At 36.6% G+C, this 20443-nt stretch overlaps 1 protein-coding gene across 3 annotated transcripts; it reads left to right on the forward strand.

Moving 5' to 3' along the window:
• On the forward strand, positions 1-20145 carry LOC114481975 (poly(ADP-ribose) glycohydrolase). 3 transcript variants are annotated; one of them, XM_028477090.1, is made up of 18 exons: positions 1-32; positions 925-1066; positions 1158-1246; positions 1359-2029; positions 2679-2801; positions 2929-3015; positions 3333-3407; positions 5808-5897; positions 6931-7085; positions 8553-8632; positions 11387-11447; positions 11527-11602; positions 13457-13604; positions 16175-16253; positions 16572-16680; positions 18132-18237; positions 19264-19392; positions 19487-20145. In XM_028477090.1, exons 2-18 carry the CDS (start codon positions 945-947, stop codon positions 19621-19623), a joined length of 2337 nt encoding a protein of 778 aa, XP_028332891.1. In that variant the 5' UTR covers positions 1-32; positions 925-944; the 3' UTR covers positions 19624-20145. The 3 variants fall into 3 exon arrangements, with proteins under 3 accessions (XP_028332891.1, XP_028332890.1, XP_028332892.1); XM_028477089.1 differs by having other exon boundaries at positions 4-32; positions 945-1066; XM_028477091.1 differs by lacking the exon at positions 1-32 and having other exon boundaries at positions 1049-1066; positions 1158-1259.
• The last annotated feature ends 298 nt before the right edge of the window (positions 20146-20443 follow it).

Below are 20443 nucleotides of genomic sequence, written 5' to 3' on the forward strand. Positions count from 1 at the left end.
CGTCATTCACCCAGACGAGCTACTGTGGTAAAGTAAGTCGTTTTTTGTGCTCGTTGTTAATCTTAACCCAGAGATACTGTTATTATATCATAACATTTACAATATTAAACCCTAAATATCAGCCTGTAATATGTCAGTGAGTGACGGGACCTAAAAATAGGGTTTTGTCGTCGGTTTTTAACCCTAAATATGGTTAGCATGCAAGCTAGTCTGCTAAGTGAAGCTAAAAACACATAAAATTATATTATTTTAATGTATCTAACAGTCTGATCGATTTGTAAGATACAATTGTTTTGTCTGCACTTCTGAATAATATTCCTAATGAAAGCTAGAGATGTGCATAGCATGAATCACAATACGATATATATCACGATAGCAACGATTACAAGTTTCACCTTTACAACTACAAAATGGTATGATATACAATTTATTATTTTTAACTTGTAAGAACAAGTAAATGGAAACTAACAGTAATTGAAGTACAAATATAAAAATCAAGTTTTTTTTTTAAATCAAACTGTCAAATTACATTTTTGAAAAAAAGTTTAACTTGATTCTATGTCAAATTCTGATTCTGTTAAGTTCTTAATTATTATTATTGTTATTTTAAGTAACCACATAATTGATGAAAGTGTCCAGTATGTTTTATGAAAATAAAGAGTATTTTAGCTAAAATACATTGAGAAGTGAGAGTTTCTGATGGTGCGTTCACTGACACCTGGTCACTGGGCTTTTACGTGCTATGCATATATGCAATCATTTTTATTATTTTTTTTCGTTAAAAACATGATTAAAAAATCGATTTGGAATTTTTTTTGGGATCAATATTATGATCACGTGGTGAAACATCGTGATATATTGCTGAATCATTTTTTCTTTCAACCTTAATGAAAGCCAAACATTTTTAAAAAGTAATGAAAGCAGTGATGTGTGTTTGTCTCTAGATGCTGCGTGTCCTTTATGGATGTTCTATGATAACGTTTGGTCACTTACTGAAGAAAGGACGACCAAAGAAAGACTTCTGGATAAAGTCTCCTTCACTTCTGGTCTGTGCTCAAGTTGTCCTGTAAGTAAACCTAAATGATGTCATCACCTTTAATCACTCAGCCTCCATCTGATACGTACATATTATATTAAATACTTCACTTTTTCTGTAGAATGACTGCATTGACAGATCTTGAACCCTTGGCAAAGAGATTCCGTACAAATAATCGCTCTCTCACATTGACTTTATCTTCTAACCAAGGTAAAAGTTCCAGGTAGTTTAACTTTTATGACTTTACAATTGTATATGAATATAATTTTGCTGCATTTCATTGAAATATGTGTTTTGATTAATTTTACACCTCCATCTGTAGGTGATCAGATCTCCCGTAGTGAGACTGTAGATCAAGACAGAAGAAAAATCCAAGTCAAACCAAAGATAGAGATGGAACCTCAGCCAAAGGCTGGAGCAGGGTGTTTGAGAGGCGTGAAGACAAAAAAATCCCCTCAAAGAAGTGGTCACAAACAGCTACGCAAGTTCAGAAATACTCTTGAGCAGTGGTTGGTTAAGCCTGCGAAGTGTGCGACTGGACCACGCCCAGATGATCAGCAGGATAAAATGACCACGAGAGATAGTTTTCAAAGCACATCTTCTACATCTTCAAACAGCAAAAACACTGCAAACCATTCCATCTCTGAATCAGATGAAGACACACAACCTTTGACGTCTCAAGACTTTCTGGTGTTGCCAGATTCAACAGATTGTGGGAACAGGGAAAAGCCACGTCACCATGATCAGATTCAAAGCTCTTCCAAACAGAGTGGCAAAATAACGGAATTCTTTTCAGGGACTTCATCACGTTTTTCTTCGAGACCAGGCCGATCGGATCAACCTTCAGATAACCAGGATGCAGAGGGGGGAGGAGCCTCTCAGGAGGTCACCTGGCTGGGTACACCAATCAGTGAGCTGAGGAGAATGCCTGATTGCAGCGCCCCCCTCCCTCAGCTGGAAGATGATCCTGATCTACACACTGTGATGATAAAGGTCAGTTTGTCCCAATAATTACGCACAATTTTCTTCCATTTTTTGAATTTAGTCACATTTGTTGGGATTGTTTTGTGATTATATATTTTTAAGTATTTCTTTTTAATGCTTGACTCAAACAATACTTGCTGTTGTGTGCTCACTATTTTTGATGATGGTTTACATTTTTATTTGTGTACTAATCCAGACTAAAAAATATTGGAATAAATTTGGCTGACACATTTCTGCTTTTATAGCCTTCTCTATTGAGAATTGGCTTTATATTTCATGTCCATCTGTGGGTTTTTTTTTGGGCCCACTACATATTTCTGTACTTAAAACATGATTTATTGTCACTCAGTATCATATATTTCACATCGTCGGTAACCACGAGGGTTCCTGGAGGTCATGTTGAGGCTTAATAAAACTGAATTTGTTATGGGTATGTGATTTACAGAGAAGAGGCTGGTGTAGAAACGTTTAATCTAATCCAACCATATTATTATAATGATCTTAATTAAGGTTTTAAGAATGGTAAAACTAACTGAAGCTCAATCATCAAAATGGAAAAAACAATATTTCTGTATATATATTAGTAATAAACTGAGCGTTTAGATTTTCACGTCACATGCTAATTCTACTGTTTATTTATTTCTGGTTTATTTTATAGACAGACTTTCTCAAAGATGACAACATTCCAGTCCCATATCCGTCAAAATTTAAAGATACTTGGGATGATGTGTATGTAAAGATGCCTTGTTCCAGCTGGAACTTGTTCCCCATTGAAGATGAGGTAATTGTTTAGTTATTGATTGTTGGGACATGTCTTGTGAAATTTGGTAAAAGGCAGAAAATATGGTGGTGATATTAAAAGAAACTAAAGTAAACAGAAACATACAAACAAGCTTTTGCTTTAACAGGAAACAAAGGAGCGACAAAATAAGAGCAGATGGGAGCTAATCAAAGAAACATTAAACAAGAAACTTTCAAGTTCAGATGAGTTGAAGGTAAGTTTAAATATGTACTACTACTGAAAACATCATAGAATGTAAGATTTTGTCTTCTTATATGAATTAGCTGATAAAAAATGTACTTATGTAGTAAAATAATCAATTTTAAACATCCAAAGGAGTGACAACCAGTATCAACATTTATGAGCTGCTGTTCTACCTTTTTGACACTAGATGGCGTCAGAGGCCCACAAACAGAAAATCTACATTAGTTTTGTTTTTTCTAGTAATTTAATTTCAGTTTTTACGGCATAGTGTTTACAGTGGTGATAATTCTGAATGGTTTGCTATATTTTATTTATTTTTTTCTACAGAATGCTATACTGAAATATAATGCCTCACACGCCAAGAAATGGGATTTCAGAGCATTGCATATCTACTGCGCTAAGGTAAATAAATGTCTGTGTTTGTGTGTGTATTATAAATACATGCAGTAAAGTGAGAGTGAGTGTATAATTATCTGTTTAATCAGGGCTTTGATTTAGCACGAGCAACGTTAAACACCTCTCAGACTGTTTGAAAATAACTTTCATCAGATCGACTTCCAAAAATCTGTATCCAAATGTATGGAGTAGACGTTTCTTAAAGCAAAGGATTATAAATAATTATAGTTTGAACAACTCAGTGTAAAATGTTTAAGGCTTCTTCTTCATTTTAATACGTTAGTATATGATATAAATAATTCATAGACATTTAAACAGAATGATGGTATTGATGATGAGATTACACACACACACACACACACACACGGCCTGGTTTGCATCGAGTGGTCTAGGTTCAGCGGTCGTAGCTCACAGGTTTTTTTCCAGCCTTGTTTGGAGGCCATCCATCATCTGTGTTGTTTTTTTTGTGGTCTGCGTCATCCTGCATAGACAATCTGAAAGGGATGTGCTACTGGGATGGGCGAGGGGAATATTCCATTTGGAGCGTTGGCAGCGTCCTCACAAGTGTCTGATGTAGGAAACACTCAGCGGCTAAAAACAGAAAAGAAACGGGGTCGATTTGTTTCTATTGTTTATATAAACCACAAGTGACATGTTTTCAATATTATTTCATGTCACAAAATAATGTACACGTAAGGGTTTTTCACATGATTGTCACTATGTTGAATGTTTTCCTGTCGTTTCACCGATGAACACTAATGGTTTTCATAAAGTGGGGGAGGGTTGCAGCCCTTCATAGGAAAAGTGGAAAATGTAATATTTTGCCAAAAGGTCACGTATATTAACTTGTCAAAAAATAAAAAATGCTAACGTAGGTGATGGTGTCACAAAGGCTGTCACTGAAGCCTGATCCTATACATTCACCTTTATTAAATGTTACTCTACTGTGTGACTTACATACCATGTGATAAAAAGTCCTGGATTATTAAAGCTCAGTCATGGATAATGTAACTTGTAAATCTTCATTTGTTAAATAAAAAGCAAGTTTTGGCCTTAACACAGTGTAAATAATAAGGATAAACTCAATATGCAGAAAGACAAACAGTGCTCTTTGTTACCGCTGCTTCATGCTAGTGTCAGAAGATTTGGACATGAATGTCATGGAGTGACGGCTAGAAACCTTCATTGAATATTCATCCCTGCAAACATACTTTATGAATATGTGAATACATTTTGACGGACAGCATCAACTTTCTTCATCCATTTAATCCACGACCTCCCGCCTTTATTTCCAGCTGTGATGACGTAGCTATTGGTTACATGTTTCAGTGACATATGAACTATTGTTTTAGATCTATAGGCTATTGAGGCTCTTGTTTTTCTCCTCCCACCTCTTGCTTTGATTGCTGTGTCAGTTTGCTGTGATGTACAGACCTGTATAGTTAGTTCAGCTGATTTAAAGAGCTGGCCTTAGATAGAACGTCTCTCTGCTCTGTCAGCCACCTTCATTTATTGCACCCTGAGGAGCACTTTATGACGTCAGTCTGGTCATTACTTATGACAGGTGTTTAGGCAGGCGTCTCCTGCCATGATATAAATGTCCTTGGCTAAATTGCCAGGCAAGGCTGCTTGTCCAGGGGACATAATGTCACTTCACTTTTAACCCTTTGCTCATTTACATCTCTTCCAATAGGAGTGGTAATAAGATGGCATGGCCATCAGACGTGAACGCTCATTCTCACACTGTAAATTGTGAAACACTGTATTTGTAAAACTTGTGTATGATTAAAGTTATTAACACCTGCAATAGTTGTGGCATCATAGATGTAGTGATTTTCTATTATTTGAGTATTTTTGTTTTGTCGTCTTCTGTGTTTTTGGAGTAAACTTGTCTTTGTGTTGTGATTTTGTGTCTTTTTACTCATTTTTGTGTATTTTTATTGTCATTTGTATATTTTTCTGTAATTCTGTGTATTTTTATTTTATTTATTTTGTGTGTTTTTAGAGTCAATGTGTTGTGTTTCTTGGTTTTGTTGTTTGTTTTATATATATATATATATTTTTGCTATTTTTTGTAGTCGTCTTGTGATTTTGATGTACATTTTGTGTATTTTTCTGTCATTTTGTATGTTCTTGGTGCCACAAGTGGCCCCTGGCCCTCAGTTGCCCATGACTGTTATGTTATGGATAGGCTTTCTAAAACCTAAATGTTTTACAAGTTATTTAAATCTTTTTCAAATGTATACTTTTGCTAAACATTTTGATCTTTTATCAGAAAATCAAAGTCATTCACACCTTTTATTTAGGAGCACAGGTCTTACACTGAATAACTCAAACAGCTCATCATGTCACAGATGAATTTTGTGGCAAAACAACAAACATAAAGCGTTCTCCTGCTCTCTCCAGGTTCTGGGTCCTGATGCTGAACATCTGTTTGACTCCTTGCTGCCAGACATGGTGCAATTAGCACTGAGCACGTCGGAGCTCTGCACCAAGGTATCACCATCAGTAGTTACTGCTTCTCATTTAGCAGATGTGGATTTTCTTGCTCATCTGGTTGATGAGCACATGTGATAAACAGCAGCGTCAGTGCAATCATTTCACGATGCAGCTGATATATTTATATTTGTATGTTTGGCCTTTCAAAGTTAATGTTTTCAAAGTAAAGAAAAATTGGCTCCAGTGTGTTTTTTTTTTTTTATATTATCTAAAATGAAGTTTCTATATTAATTGTAGGAATGTGATTGTCTGTCACTCACAGGCCTGTGCATTAAAATAACAGATACCTTCTGTAAAAGTTTTAATTATTCATCAATACTTTTTTTGTTGAATTAAAACAAAATACTTTCTTTTAAACATAATGATGTTCTATGTTTTGAAGAGGGTTAGGTGGCGAGGAGGCATGGAGTCTCATTATGTGCATTAAAAATATTGTTTATTTAGTATTTTAGGTTTTTTTGCTTTCATTTGGAAAAACTAAAATGTTTTTACTTGATGTAAAACATATATATATATATTTACTGAAACTGACCACTGTATAACAAGAGTTTTTAACTAATGTTGGTAATACAGTATATTCATGAATTTAAGTTTTGAATTTCAACTTTTAATTCTAGTGTTTTTGAACCCCTACCTCTACTAAAAGACCATGGCTGCCAATGGCCCCCCCAAAAATGTGAATTTTAGGCCCAAAGTTTACTCTGTTATCACTATGAATAAGATGAGCTCCTGCAACCCTGATAACTTGGCACTAATATTTAACAGTTGGATGGTCTAGTGTTGCTACAAACATCATTGATTTATTTTAGTGAAGGTTGTAATAATCAATGTTTGTCACATGTACAAACATTGATTATTACAAACCTGAGAAGCTTTATTGAGAGCACGACTGAACCTTAATTATGATTACAATTGCTGAGTCGAGATGCATGGAGTGGTGCAAAATTATATCATTTATATGACATGCTTCAATTTCACGTTAGGTACACACACGGAACAAATGATTCTGACCTTCCTTTGTCTCCTCCAGCCGATTCCCCTCCTCAAGAGAGGCATGAACCACTCCATCACCATGTCCCAGGAGCAGGTGGCATGTCTGCTCGCCAACGCCTTCTTCTGCACTTTCCCTCGACGAAACTCAAGGAAATCAGAGTACACGAATTACCCAGACATCAACTTTTACAGGTACACTTTAGATCAACTGGTGACTTTGGTTATTGTTACAACAAGCGTTATTTATAAGCAGGGCCACTACTGTATGCTCACTTTTATAATTTATGGAACACTTTGTCGTAACCACACTTGGTCTGTCACAGGAAGCTGTACCTGTTTTTTTTTTTGTTTTTTCACTGCTTTGTTTGAATGATTTGTTTGTGGTTGTTTTTTATTTAAAAATGTAAAAATAGATACAGGCAGTAGTAAACGCTTTAACAAAGCTACAGTTTTTTAACATATATGTTTACGGCTTATTAATAAAACCTCTCAATTACACATCTTCATATTTTTCTGAATTGATTACAGATTTTTTTTATAGGTTTTTTTTTTAATGGAAGGATCTGATGCAGCCAAATGTATTTAAAAGATTATTCAGCAGGTCAGAGCTCAGCCATGTTCTCCGTCTCTTTTGGCATTGTGTTGTAATTACCTAAATGGAGAAGAAAATGAGATTACATGAACTCAGATGGATGCTTTCGACCGTCGAGCTGGGCCAGTGGATGTTTTATCAGAGAATAAATGAATCAGCATTTCATTCACGTAAAGGTTGGTGTGCAATTAGATTAAAAAAATAAAAATAAATCAAAATAAAAATCCTTTATTCTTTGTTTCTATTTCAAACAAACAGTTGTCAATATTTCATGTCAAGTTACAAATTTAAAAGTGTATTAATGTTATATAATGCTCCCCAATGACTGTCTACAGTTTGTTACCACTCTCACTGGTGGGTAGTGTGTCTAATGTAATGTCAAAGACATTTCCCCCTGAGGACAACACAAGGCTTGATTGTTGAACTTAAGAAAAGAAAAATGAATACTTGTGTTGACCTCAATGAATGGGTCATAAATCCCCAAAGGCCTGTCAGTGCATTAAGTTTTTGCTTGTTATTTTTACTATTATTACTTTTCCTTTGATGGCCTGTGGAGCTGGCTGTGGGGTGTTCTTTCTTTCAAGGCTTTAAGTGCAACGGAACCATCCAGCAGTCGTCATGGCTGCTAGAAGCTTTGTGTGTCTGTATGTGTACTGGTCAGAGAAAGTGAGCCTGTGTTTTATAAAAGGGACACAGAGATGCCTAATGTATCCCTAAAGAGGGAACCCTGTTTCCTTCTATCGTCTCTTTTTGTGCGAGCGCTGTAAAGTGGCACATGAGTGTCGCGCTGTGATGGAAGGCCTGGGGCCAAACTGGTGTAGCAGCAAAGAATCTCCTACATAATCGACTAGTGAGAGATGAACTAATTCATGTCAAAAGTTAAAGCATGACTGAACTCACATGGTGAGAGTGGAGGTCATGTGTCTCTTCAGCACTGCTTCAACTGTACTTTTACTGGTTCATCTGATATTTTAAAACTGCTTCTTTAAAGAAATACACGTTTTTATTAAACGACCACACAGTAGAATGATATTAGAAATATTCAAATATTTTTTCTTTGCTTTTAGGTTATTTGAAGGAACCTCGACAAAGAAGATTGAAAAGCTGAAAACCCTCATGTGCTATTTTGAAAGTGTCACAAAGCAAAGTAAGTTTTAGATTTTATGTCAGGGGTCTTCAACTCATTTTAATTCAGGGGCCAAATACAGATAAGTTTGATCTCAAGTGTGTAGAATATAAGGCACCGACAATATCCAAACAATAGGTGACAGGTAGGGACTGTATTTATGTAATATGGGGAAATCTTGTCAAATTATTTGAGGATTTTGGAAAAACAATTTGAAAGTAAAAATTACTTCCATCGTGTTCTACAAACATGGGAAAACTGAACCCCTGATCCCAGTTGTATTGAATTTGTGACACATCCAATGAAACTCCACTTGAATAATTGTAAAGTTCTACTTCCAAATAAATTGGTTGAAATGTTTTAAGTGTGTTATTTTAAATGGATTCCAATATTTATGTTTGGATATGATACAGTGATTTAAAATTACTCCCAATTTCTGCTTAATTTCAATAAATAATACCCATGAAAAGTTTCTATTTTTTTAATATTGACAAAATTCCTGAGCTTAAGTTCCTGTAGAAATTTGCCAGATATTTTACGCCCCTTTGTAACCCTACTGAGATATTATTACTACAACCCCTGGTAGGAATTATGGTCTTGGAGAATTTTCATTCAGTTTTGTAGAAAGAATCACAGACACGTCACAAAACTGAAGTTATTTAAAATGGCAGCGTTCTGGCTTTAAGAGACACTAAAAGAAATCAAGAAAAAAACTGTGATAATCAATAATTGATTTCTTAGATCAAGCAGAAGAAAAAATATGGAATCACTCAGTTCTGAGGAAAAAATTATGGAATTATGAAAAACAAACTCCAACGCACCACTAGTGCTTAGTTGCACCACTAGTGCTTAGTTGCACCACTAGTGCTGAGTTGCACCACTAGTGCTTTGTTGCACCACTAGTGCTTAGTTGCACCACTAGTGCTTAGTTGCACCACTAGTGCTTAGTTGCACCACTAGTGCTGAGTTTCACCACTAGTGCTTAGTTGCACCACTAGTGCTGAGTTGCACCACTAGTGCTTAGTTGCACCACTAGTGCTTAGTTGCACCACTAGTGCTGAGTTGCACCACTAGTGCTGAGTTGCACCACTAGTGCTTTGTTGCACCACTAGTGCTTTGTTGCACCACTAGTGCTGAGTTGCACCACTAGTGCTTTGTTGCACCACTAGTGCTTTGTTGCACCACTAGTGCTTAGTTGCACCACTAGTGCTTTGTTGCACCACTAGTGCTTTGTTGCACCACTAGTGCTGAGTTGCACCACTAGTGCTTTGTTGCACCACTAGTGCTTTGTTGCACCACTAGTGCTGAGTTGCACCACTAGTGCTTTGTTGCACCACTAGTGCTTTGTTGCACCACTAGTGCGTAGTTGCACCACTAGTGCTTTGTTGCACCACTAGTGCTGAGTTGCACCACTAGTGCTTTGTTGCACCACTAGTGCTTAGTTGCACCACTAGTGCTTTGTTGCACCACTAGTGCTTTGTTGCACCACTAGTGCTTAGTTGCACCACTAGTGCTTAGTTGCACCACTAGTGCTTAGTTGCACCACTAGTGCTTAGTTGCACCACTAGTGCTTTGTTGCACCACTAGTGCTGAGTTGCACCACTAGTGCTGAGTTGCACCACTAGTGCTGAGTTGCACCACCTCTGGCTTTAATAACAGCTCCAGTCTCTGAGTCGTGGACTAACCAGTGACTAACAGAACTCTTCATCAATCCAGCTCCAGCTTTCTCTGATTCCTGTTTCCAGATCTTTGCAGGATGAAACCTTGTCATGGACCGTTTTCTTCCATTTCTACTGATTTTCAGTTGGATTGAGATCCAGACTATTTGCAGGCCATGACACTGACCCTTTGTGTCTTTCTTCAAGGAATCTTTTCACAGTTTTTGCTCTATGATGGAAAGATGCATTATCATGTTGATAAATGATGTCATCGTCCCCAAATATCCTTTCAACTGAGTGAATAAGAAAAGTGTCCACAATGTCAACATAAACTGCTGTATTTATTGAAGATGTAATGACTGCATATCATCAATTCATAAATCTCATTAGAAAGTTCAGCATCATCACCTTGCCCAATGCAGATTAGTGATTGATCAGTGAATATGATCCATCATTGCTCTGTAGCCCATTGGAACCTTGTTCTTTCTGTTAATGATGGCGTTCTTTTAGCTTTTCTGTATGTTCATCCCTTTAGAAGCTTTCTTATAGTTCGCTCACAGACGTTGACTCCAATTTCCTCCCAGTTGTTCCTCATTTGTTTTGCTGTGTATTTTCTGTTTTCAACACATTGTTTTAAGTTTTCTGCATTGATGCTTTGATGTCTTCCTTGGTCTACCAATATGCTTGCCTTTGATCTTTGTACTTGGTCCATATTTTAGACACAGCTGACTGTGAACAACCAACATCTTCTGCAACATTCCGTGATGTTTGATAATCATATGATTCATGTCATTGTGTTTTGTCCTTTCTAACTGCTGAGTCATGAGCACGTTTCATCTGATGCAGGTGTTAGTTTTGTATCTTCAATGACTTCAAGTCTGTGATCTACTTTTTTTTCTACAAAATCAAACAACTGAATAAACATCCTCCAAGATTGCTGATTTCATCATTTTTGCCAGGGGTTGTATATTACTTGATAATTTTACTTTTTTCTCAGCCATTTTTTCTTTACCCTGTGGGTGGATTTGGATGTTTTAAATGACTAGATTTGGCCCCTGGGCCTTGAGTTTGAATGTAAACCTACCTGCAGTGTTTAACAGGGTTTTGTGTATTTCAGTGCCTGCTGGACTTGTGACATTCACCCGTAAACATTTGGATAAACCACCAAAGTGGAAAAGGTTTGGTATTAGAATGATAAAGTAATACAGTCCTAGAAGTTTGATGAGTTGTTTAATTAGTAAAATCTTTGTGTTTCAGCTCACAAACCCAGCTCACAAAGCTACACATTACCTGTGAAGGAACCATTGAAGATGATGGTTGTGGGATGCTTCAGGTGAGCTACCGAGGGTCAGAACTCATAATATTCGTGTCATATTCATGTCAAATGTAGGACGGGAGGTTTGGTAATTTAGAGTAATTGAAATTAACTGTGATTTCTTTTGGGAGGCTGTTCTCACTCCCTTTCCTCGTCAAAGCTGCTGTTTTGTAGGTTTCTTCACAGAATGCTTACTGCTGTTGAAAAGGCCTTTGAGGCATCGTGTGACAAGCAGAGGAGAATGTGCTGGGACTGGGGTCGAGGCCCCTTAGCCCCCCCTGAGCCCCCCCTGCTCTCTTTCTTATATTCTGTCAGGATGGCTCGCTCTGGCTTTCACCTTTTGTTTGCCTCCAGTCGCCACAAAGTGACAGTTGATGTGCACACATGAGCAGCTCCACTCCAACACTGCAGCTGGGATTGATGGATGCAGTGTAGGGGCTGAGCTGCTGACAGCCTGTCAAAGTGGGCTTTGGGGTCTTTGGGGGCTCGCTGGCTGTCCCAATGTTGAGTGGCCAGTTTAGGGAGATGTGCTCTCAGATTGCTGCGCTCTGCAGTGTCGTCTAAGGATTGGTTTAATCCAGGGGTGCCGTGGTTATGGCCCGACTGCACATCACATCCAGCCCGTGGTTGATATTGGGGAGGGGGGAGCATTTTTATTTTTCTAATAACACAACATGTGAATTAAAACCATCCAGTCATTTGTTTGTGGTCTGTGTAAATCTGATAACACACAGAAACAATTTCCAGCTCAATCACATCTTAGAACCCAACACTGTGTTTGTGACACACTGTGACTCAGCAGTTCTGACTGTCACCATGAATGGATTATTCCTGTAATTTCTAAATGAGATGATGACAATAAAGCAACGTAGCCGCTCCGCTAAGTGTTAGAAGCTGCTGACTCAGCATACACTTCATCAGTGTTTGTCTGACTCATAATCACAATATCTGCTTAAATATCCATGTGTTTTACTGTAATGTGCAGTTTTTTGGCTTAAAACAACAACAAGAAGTGTGTGAATAGTAAAAGAAAGATGCCAGTGATCAGCTGGTGTGTGGAGTCATCGTCTATAGACACGCCCACTCACACAGCCTGGTTTTAGAATTGGTCAGAAAGTGACTTTTCAGAGGCTAAAACTCCAGAAAACAGGCAGGTTTGGTCAAATAAAGCTTAAATACTATGTTGTTGGGGTTCTTAGAACAAATGGAGATGATGGTGAAAAATATCAGAATATGAACTTTAATTTTGGTTGAATCCATCAGTTGTTCTGTTGTTGCTGACTCAGCTACAGCTGAGCTAAGCTGGTGAAAGTTAAAAAGTATCTGAAGAAGGTTTGTTTCCATATTTATCATAATCCTGTGTGATATGAGTGGGAGGGACTAAAAAGGGTGGGGTTAACTGATGTAGGCTAGTGTCATAGGCATAGGTGTGTGGAAGTGTGGGTGGAGCTTAAGTGAATGTACCATCTGTTATTGAGCCAATGTCATGTTTTAAGATCAATAACCTTTTTGTTTTACTAATTCCCACTGGATATTCAGTCATGTGACCTATTGTTGGATGACTTTATTCTAACACTTACGTTCTGTGACTCATTTAGACCTACTGGGCCTGGCCTTCTTTTCATTGGCCTAATTATACATTGTCATGTTTTCAGCTCGTACATTAAAATATAGAATTCCTGCTTCGTTGTGTGTTTGTGAGGGGGTCAACGCCTCAGGCCACCTGTCAATCAACATGAGTTCTGTCACTCATTGAATAAAAAGACTGAAATAAAATGTTTTTTACATTTAATGAGTGTTTTTTGTGTGTGAATGAGCAGATGTGACTACAGTACTCTACCTATTCCATCATCCATCTCTGATGCTTTTTAGGTCGACTTTGCCAACCGGTTTGTTGGGGGAGGAGTCACCGGTTCTGGTCTCGTTCAAGAGGAAATTCGTTTTCTGATCAACCCTGAGCTCATTGTTTCCCGTCTCTTCACAGAAGTTTTGGACCACAATGAGTGTCTGATCATCACAGGTCTGTCTTTATTATTACATCTGAACTCTTATTGTTTTCTTTATTAAAGGTAGTTTAAATTCACCTTGACTAAGAGTTTAAAGGATGTTTGTAGTTGTTGCTAGTCTGTTTGATTGGAGTGGAGTGTTGTGATTGCTCTGTTGGGTGTCTGTTAGTCATTTCCAGGTATTGAATGTCTACAACAAGCAGACCAGAGACCAGAATAGAAAGATCTCACAGTATGAGGCTGATGGCTCTCCCCTCTTCTTAGAAAACACTGTTCAATCAATCAGGCAGATGTTTTTGTTGTTTTTACTGCTTTAACTCGTCCATTAAAAAATCACTGAAATCAGTGATTAAAATAAAATACAAAAGATAAAGAAAATAAATGAGTGCTTTCTGTTCAGGACTCATTTACATAACCATCCAGTTCTGCATGTTTTTACCTCATCACTCCAAAACATTAAGTGCATTTTTATCACTTTCTTGGAACTCTATCACAGTGAGGGCCACAAAAATATGATTAATCTGATCTGAGGGCCACATTTAGAATAATGACCAATCAGAGCATGAACACGTTTAAACAAAGGGTTTGTCTTTGTCTGTGGTTTTCATGTTTTCTCAGTTTTTAGTCATTTTGTGTGTTTTTCTTATTGTTTTGGGTTCTTGTTTTAGTTCTGTGTATTTTTCTGTCTTTTTCTGCATTTTTGTTGTTTTAAGTATTTTCCTGTTTTGTGTCATTTTGTTAACAGTTTGTGTGTTTGGAGCATTTGTAACATGATTTTGTGTGTTTTTTGTTGTCATTTGAATACATTTCACTGAGGGCCACATGTGGCCCCTGGGCCACCAGTTGCCTATGCCTGCTATCAGATAAAGAACGTGAAAGATGAATCACTTAACATTGCAATGGAGTGAAATTGAAGGGCCACGTCTAAAACACGCCCATGCAGGCACATCTTATCATAGCACATCTTGTTTTTTTTACTCACCTTCAGAGTCCTTGTCCACTGCGTTTCCTGCTTCTCCACTTAGGCCACTTAACTTTATTACAGAGGTCCAGAATTAATTATAGCTGGAAATCCTTCCAAAGACTTGCTCCACTAATGGATTCCTTCATTCCATCATCGATATTAAACCCCGCCCTGTATCCTTCGCTCCACGCTGTAAAACGTGTGGTCATGTGGTAAATCATAGACCATTGGTATACAGAACAGTCTCTGCAGAGACATTTACTAAAGGGCTTAAATGAATCATCATTTATTGTTGGACATCGGGCGGTCAAAGGTATAAATAACACCAAAGAGAAGTCGTGATTATTTTAAATAAAGGAAATGTGGATAAAACAAGAGGCTTTTGGTTTTGGAAAAAAAAATTCATTGAGATGAAGATGATCAACGGTATAAATTATTGCAGGTCAATGAGATACACTTCAGACCTTTCAGCAAAAACAATATTTACACATGAATGGAACAACCTTTGAAACACTTTCATAAATGTGTGGCACATTCTTATTTGGCCAGATTTGATCTTCTGATATTAAATGTGATTGAATGGGTTTGTTTTACTGATTTTACTGAAGTTTTTTATGTAGTAAAGGGTAAGGCAACAAAATCTGCAGTTAGTAAATGTTTCTGTGATAAAGTAGACTATTGATTATTCCATTGATGAATTGAGTAATTAGATAAAATGTACTTTTGCTTTTTTTAAAGCTCAGTTTTAAATATGAAACAGAATACATGACTGATCACTTAATGATATCAATCAATTTGTTTGAGAGGATAAAAAACACTTATTTATTACAAAGGTGTTATGCAAAGAAGAACAAATAAAAAAACTGTTATTTATTTCCACTATATGTGGCGTCAACCTAAGATGAGATAACAAATGCTGGCATGTTAAAAAATAAACATAAAAGAAGAAATGCATATACAGATGATTTATAATTATATCACATGTTCTCTGCCTCAAAATGTTGTTTTTTCAATAACGTTTTGAGGCAAAGAAAACTTATTTAATCATTGTTTGTAATCTTGAGGACGTTTAATACAGTTTGGCGTTTAAATAAAGGTTTGAAAAACTTGATGAATAAAAGTTTTTGGTATTTGATTTTTTACCAACATGCTAGAATTTTAAATTTCCTTTTTTGTCTTTTATAAATGGGAGGCTGCTGATTACTAGTCCTCTGTTATTATTACATCTAGTCAGGTACTTTAAGAAATTATATTGCATATGTATTATTCTCATTTTCCTGTTGATGAATTCTCTGTTTTATATATTACTAGTGCAGTGCCCGTAGGAAGTACGTGTTACTATAGAAAAGTGGGACGGACAAGTGGATGGACAAATGAGGTTGTGTGGGACGTCATCACTGTAGAGGTGGGGGTGGGGCGTCTAAACAAATTCAACGTCGCACACCCTTGAACCAAGCAGCAGCCATGTTGAAACTCTCAGCTCAGTCTGATCCTGATCCACAGAGATATTAGACACACACACACACACACACGCACGCACGCACAAACGTTCCTTGCTTTTATAGATAGATGCCTTTGTTCATAGATGGGGAGGGGCTGATGTTGTTGTGTGTTTTGTAGGAACGCAGCAGTACAGTAAATACAGTGGCTATGCACAGACGTACCAGTGGGAGGGCAACCACGAGGACGTCACGCCAAGGTTTGGATTTCTCTTGCATACTTGATAATCACATCATTTTCATTAAATTCAATTTTAAAATGACTCCAATGTAAAATGAAGATCAATAACATTTGTGGTTGAATCAATAAATTAATGCTGCTCGTCTCCATCAGAGAAACAAACCACCTCATTGTCCAGACACGTATTAAATAACACTTACTGTATTTACTTGTTGTAATTTTAATGCTTGATAGCAGCATTAATCAAATGATTCCAGAACTAAATACATATATGCTCAGTTAATCCTAACGTATTCTTCTACAATCTGATTAATTCTACATGTTTTCTGTATTTCAGGGACAACTGGCAGAGAAGATGCACAGAGGTCGTGGCCATTGATGCTCTGCTGTTTAGAAACTTTCTAGAACAGTTTCAACCCATGAAGATCAACAGAGAACTCAACAAGGTTTATTTCTATTCACTTCTTGGTTTTACATTTTACAGATTATATTAATCTCGTATTAACTGCTTTGTGCGTTAATTCTTCACGAGGCGTGCTTTCTTTTAAACGGTTGTTTTACCTCATGGTTGCTTTGCATTGATTATCGTAAATGGCTTTTTGCTGATAAAATATAGTCCTGTCAAAAACGTCAGGCGTGTTAATAATAATGACTCATATTTATTTTTCCCAGTGGAAATCTTTGAATAACAGATACGTGTCATATGTTGGATAGATTTTGGTTTTTGAAGTAAATTAACATCATTGTGTTCATTATACTGTCAATTAGGCCCTAAACATGCTAATATCATTAAGATACTTCATCACAATGATTACCTTTGTAACACATTTTAAATTACCATTAGCTGTGTTTTAAAATGTGTATGTATGTATTTACAGTATCTATGTATGTATGTTGTTGTAAAGTCTGGCATTCTTTACAAGGTTGAGAAAAATGTTCAAAGATGAAGATCAATATGGTTTATCTATATGTGTCATGTCTTTATGATTTCACACAGAAATCTATTCAATTTCACCCTAAACGTCATTTTAACGATGGCGCTACAGTTCATACAGTTCTGTATTAATTCATTTATCTTTGATCAAATAGTGATTGATAGGTGTGTTTATTGATTATCCAGGTGTTTACACACTGGATGCAGGTCTGCTGTGTTACGTCTCTCTAAAGCATCCTGTTACTTTTCAAAATAAGACTCTTCAGATCATATTTCATCATATTATCTCTATTATATATTGTCAACAACTTTATATTTTAATACCTTAAAACATGTAACAAAAAAGCTTTGAAATGAAATAATGTAATAGATACATATATTTCATTATTTATTTATCTTTATTAATTTATTTATGTTTCCTCTCCTTTCTCTTTATGGCTCTATTAACCACATAAATGCTCGTCTGTATTTGTACTGGTTTATGAATATTTCTGCACTTTATTAATGTATATGTCATTGTAATTCACTATTTAAAAAAAAAAAGTTTAAAACTCTTTAACTGGGTTCTCTTATGTAAATATCGTGAGAACTCCTCCGTCTCATGACGTCAATCGTGTCGCACAAGCAGAGACGTATCCAGTGAAACCCTGAGTTAATCTGCAGAGATTACATGTTCTCTCTATGTTTGCATAGTTTTTAAATAGTGAAATACAGAGCTTCATAAATTACATTAACATCCCAGAGTTTATATTTTGACCATGTTTTTATATTAAAAAAAAAAGGTTTTTGTAATGTATGGATATCAATAATTACATTTTCTCTTCAAAGATCCACATTGACCACATATTAACTCATAATCATAACAATTTCCATATTGGCATTAATCAAATCATTTGAATGATGAATGAGATTATTGTAGTTAATGTAATTATAGTGACGTTTTAATTGGTTCTTTTTAAACAGGCGTTCTGTGGCTTTGCTCGTCCAGAGCAGAAACCTGAGCACCTCAGTGCGGTGGCGACCGGGAACTGGGGCTGTGGCGTGTTTGGAGGTGACACACGTCTTAAAGGTGACACATTATCTCCGTCAGGATTTGATTGTGAGCGAGGTGGAGTGCGTTCATTTACTTAAAGCCTTTCTGCCGCCTTCCTCCTATTGATCAAATGACTAAGTTAATATGTTTCATTAATAGTGAAATTGATCGCCTGCTTGAGTTCATCAATCTGGTTCAGTTTTCTGTCTGTGCCTTGCATCACTGTCACTGAGGACAGTTGTAGCTGCTTCTAAATGCATCATAGACATATGTAATAGATAGAGGCACAGCATCTAATGACGTGTCTACACTCAAATTGCAGATGCAGTTTTTTACTCTACCCTCAGGGGTGTGTGTTAGACCTCCTTATTTCTAATAATTACCAGATATTTTCTGCAGAAAGTCAGTGAAATAATGCAAAGTGAGCAAGTGGCTGAAAACACAGGAATTGAGTTGTGCTCATTAATTTGGCAGCCGTGGTTAATCAGACGTGTTTCACAGCTGCCACAGAGCCACAGCCGTCCTGCCTTTGTTCTCAGTGAGGGGTGGAGCCTATTCCCCACCATTACTTACCTTTTATTAAGACCTACAGAAGCAGGTGTAGCTCAGCATCCAACGTAAAACCATATTTTAAAACCTTTGCTTCAGTAGTTGTTTCTTTTTTTGACAAAATCCATAGAGGAACCTATAGATCAGTGTTTCTCAAATGGAGGTACGTGTATCCCTCTGGGTAAGTGAGGGCATTACAGGGGGTACTAGAGAGAACAAATAAAGTCCCACCCCAGGTGAGATATGACCAGAAATGATAAAAAACTATAGAAATGAATCTATTCTGGAGCCACTAAATACTGTTTCATTCACTTATTCATTCTAACATTATGTCTATAGTTGTTTTTTCATACTTTCATCATTTCTGAGCAAAGTGTTGTAGATAGATTTGGATTTAGGTTTGAGAACCACTGCTATAGATAAATAAAACATGGCTGTTATTTTTCTCCTATTTTCTTATCTTTTATGTGAATATAATGGTTTTTTAACCTGTATTAACGTGTTTTCCTCCAGCTCTTGTCCAGATGTTGGCAGCTGCTGAGGCGGGTCGGGATGTGGCTTATTTCACTTTTGGAGACAGTCGTCTGATGACAGATGTTTACAACATGCACTCTTTCCTCACCCAGAAGAACATCAGTGTTGGTGAGAGGAAAACATCATCTTTAGTTCATAATTATTCATGTTTATTTGAATTCCTTTAATAAAACACATTTCACCATCTCTGTGTGTCTGATAGGGGAGGTGTATGATCTGTTGGAGCAGTATTACCACTCTGTGTGTAAGAACCCTGACATCAGCCTTTACTCCTTCATTTATCAACAAGTCCACCCTAATAGTGATTCAGTGAGAGCGGACGTACCCACAGAGGATTAGTGAGACAGAAAAACACTGTGTAATCTTTCATTTACTCTAAAAGAATGATTTTTTAAAATGTGGTGAATATCCCAGGCATCGTTCTGACCACTGCTGTTAAAAATAAAAGGTTTAGTTATGACCATGTGTTCGTTCTGCAGCAGCTGGTAATACAGCAATACATTCAGCTTCAATGCAACGCAATTGTGATTTTAATGGTGAAGCAAAGGTTGCCATCCATCTTCCAGTTTGTCATGTTGCCTTTTTTACACCGACACATATCCAGCCTAATTGAATTGGCTGTCAAAAATCAAGTTAAAGGGGAAAAAATAACTAGAATGGTGGAAAGCTTGGTTTAGATTCAGGAAGGTTTGATTTAAAGAGCAGAGACTGAAATGTGTTATGGTTATGGATCATTCCATAAAACTACAGCTTTTCTTCTGTTCTGCTGTTCATTTTGGACAAAACTGTATTTTTATTTAAGAAAAATTCATAAAACCAAATTATTTTATTTAAAAAAATAAAATGTTATTACAAAAGTCATTTTGGGGTTTGTTTATTTTTCTTTTAATTCTTTGTAGTTTCAACACTACAATTAGCATGTTGCTAACAAATACCTTCTAAATGAATCAAAATAATGACTTTCTGTCTCATGGACGTCACGTTACAGTGATCCCTTTAACAGTCATGGGTTAATAAGGCCATCCCTTTAATATAAAGTGCATATGACACCTCATTAGGTAAAGACTACATCACACACTATATAGTTACAGCTTCATGTTAGACTGTCAGACAAAACATCTTTTAAAGCAGAATAATTATGATTTTACTGATAAAACAA

The sequence above is a fragment of the Gouania willdenowi genome, chromosome 19 (assembly GCF_900634775.1).
Source record: "Gouania willdenowi chromosome 19, fGouWil2.1, whole genome shotgun sequence".
Classification (NCBI taxonomy): domain Eukaryota; kingdom Metazoa; phylum Chordata; class Actinopteri; order Blenniiformes; family Gobiesocidae; genus Gouania; species Gouania willdenowi.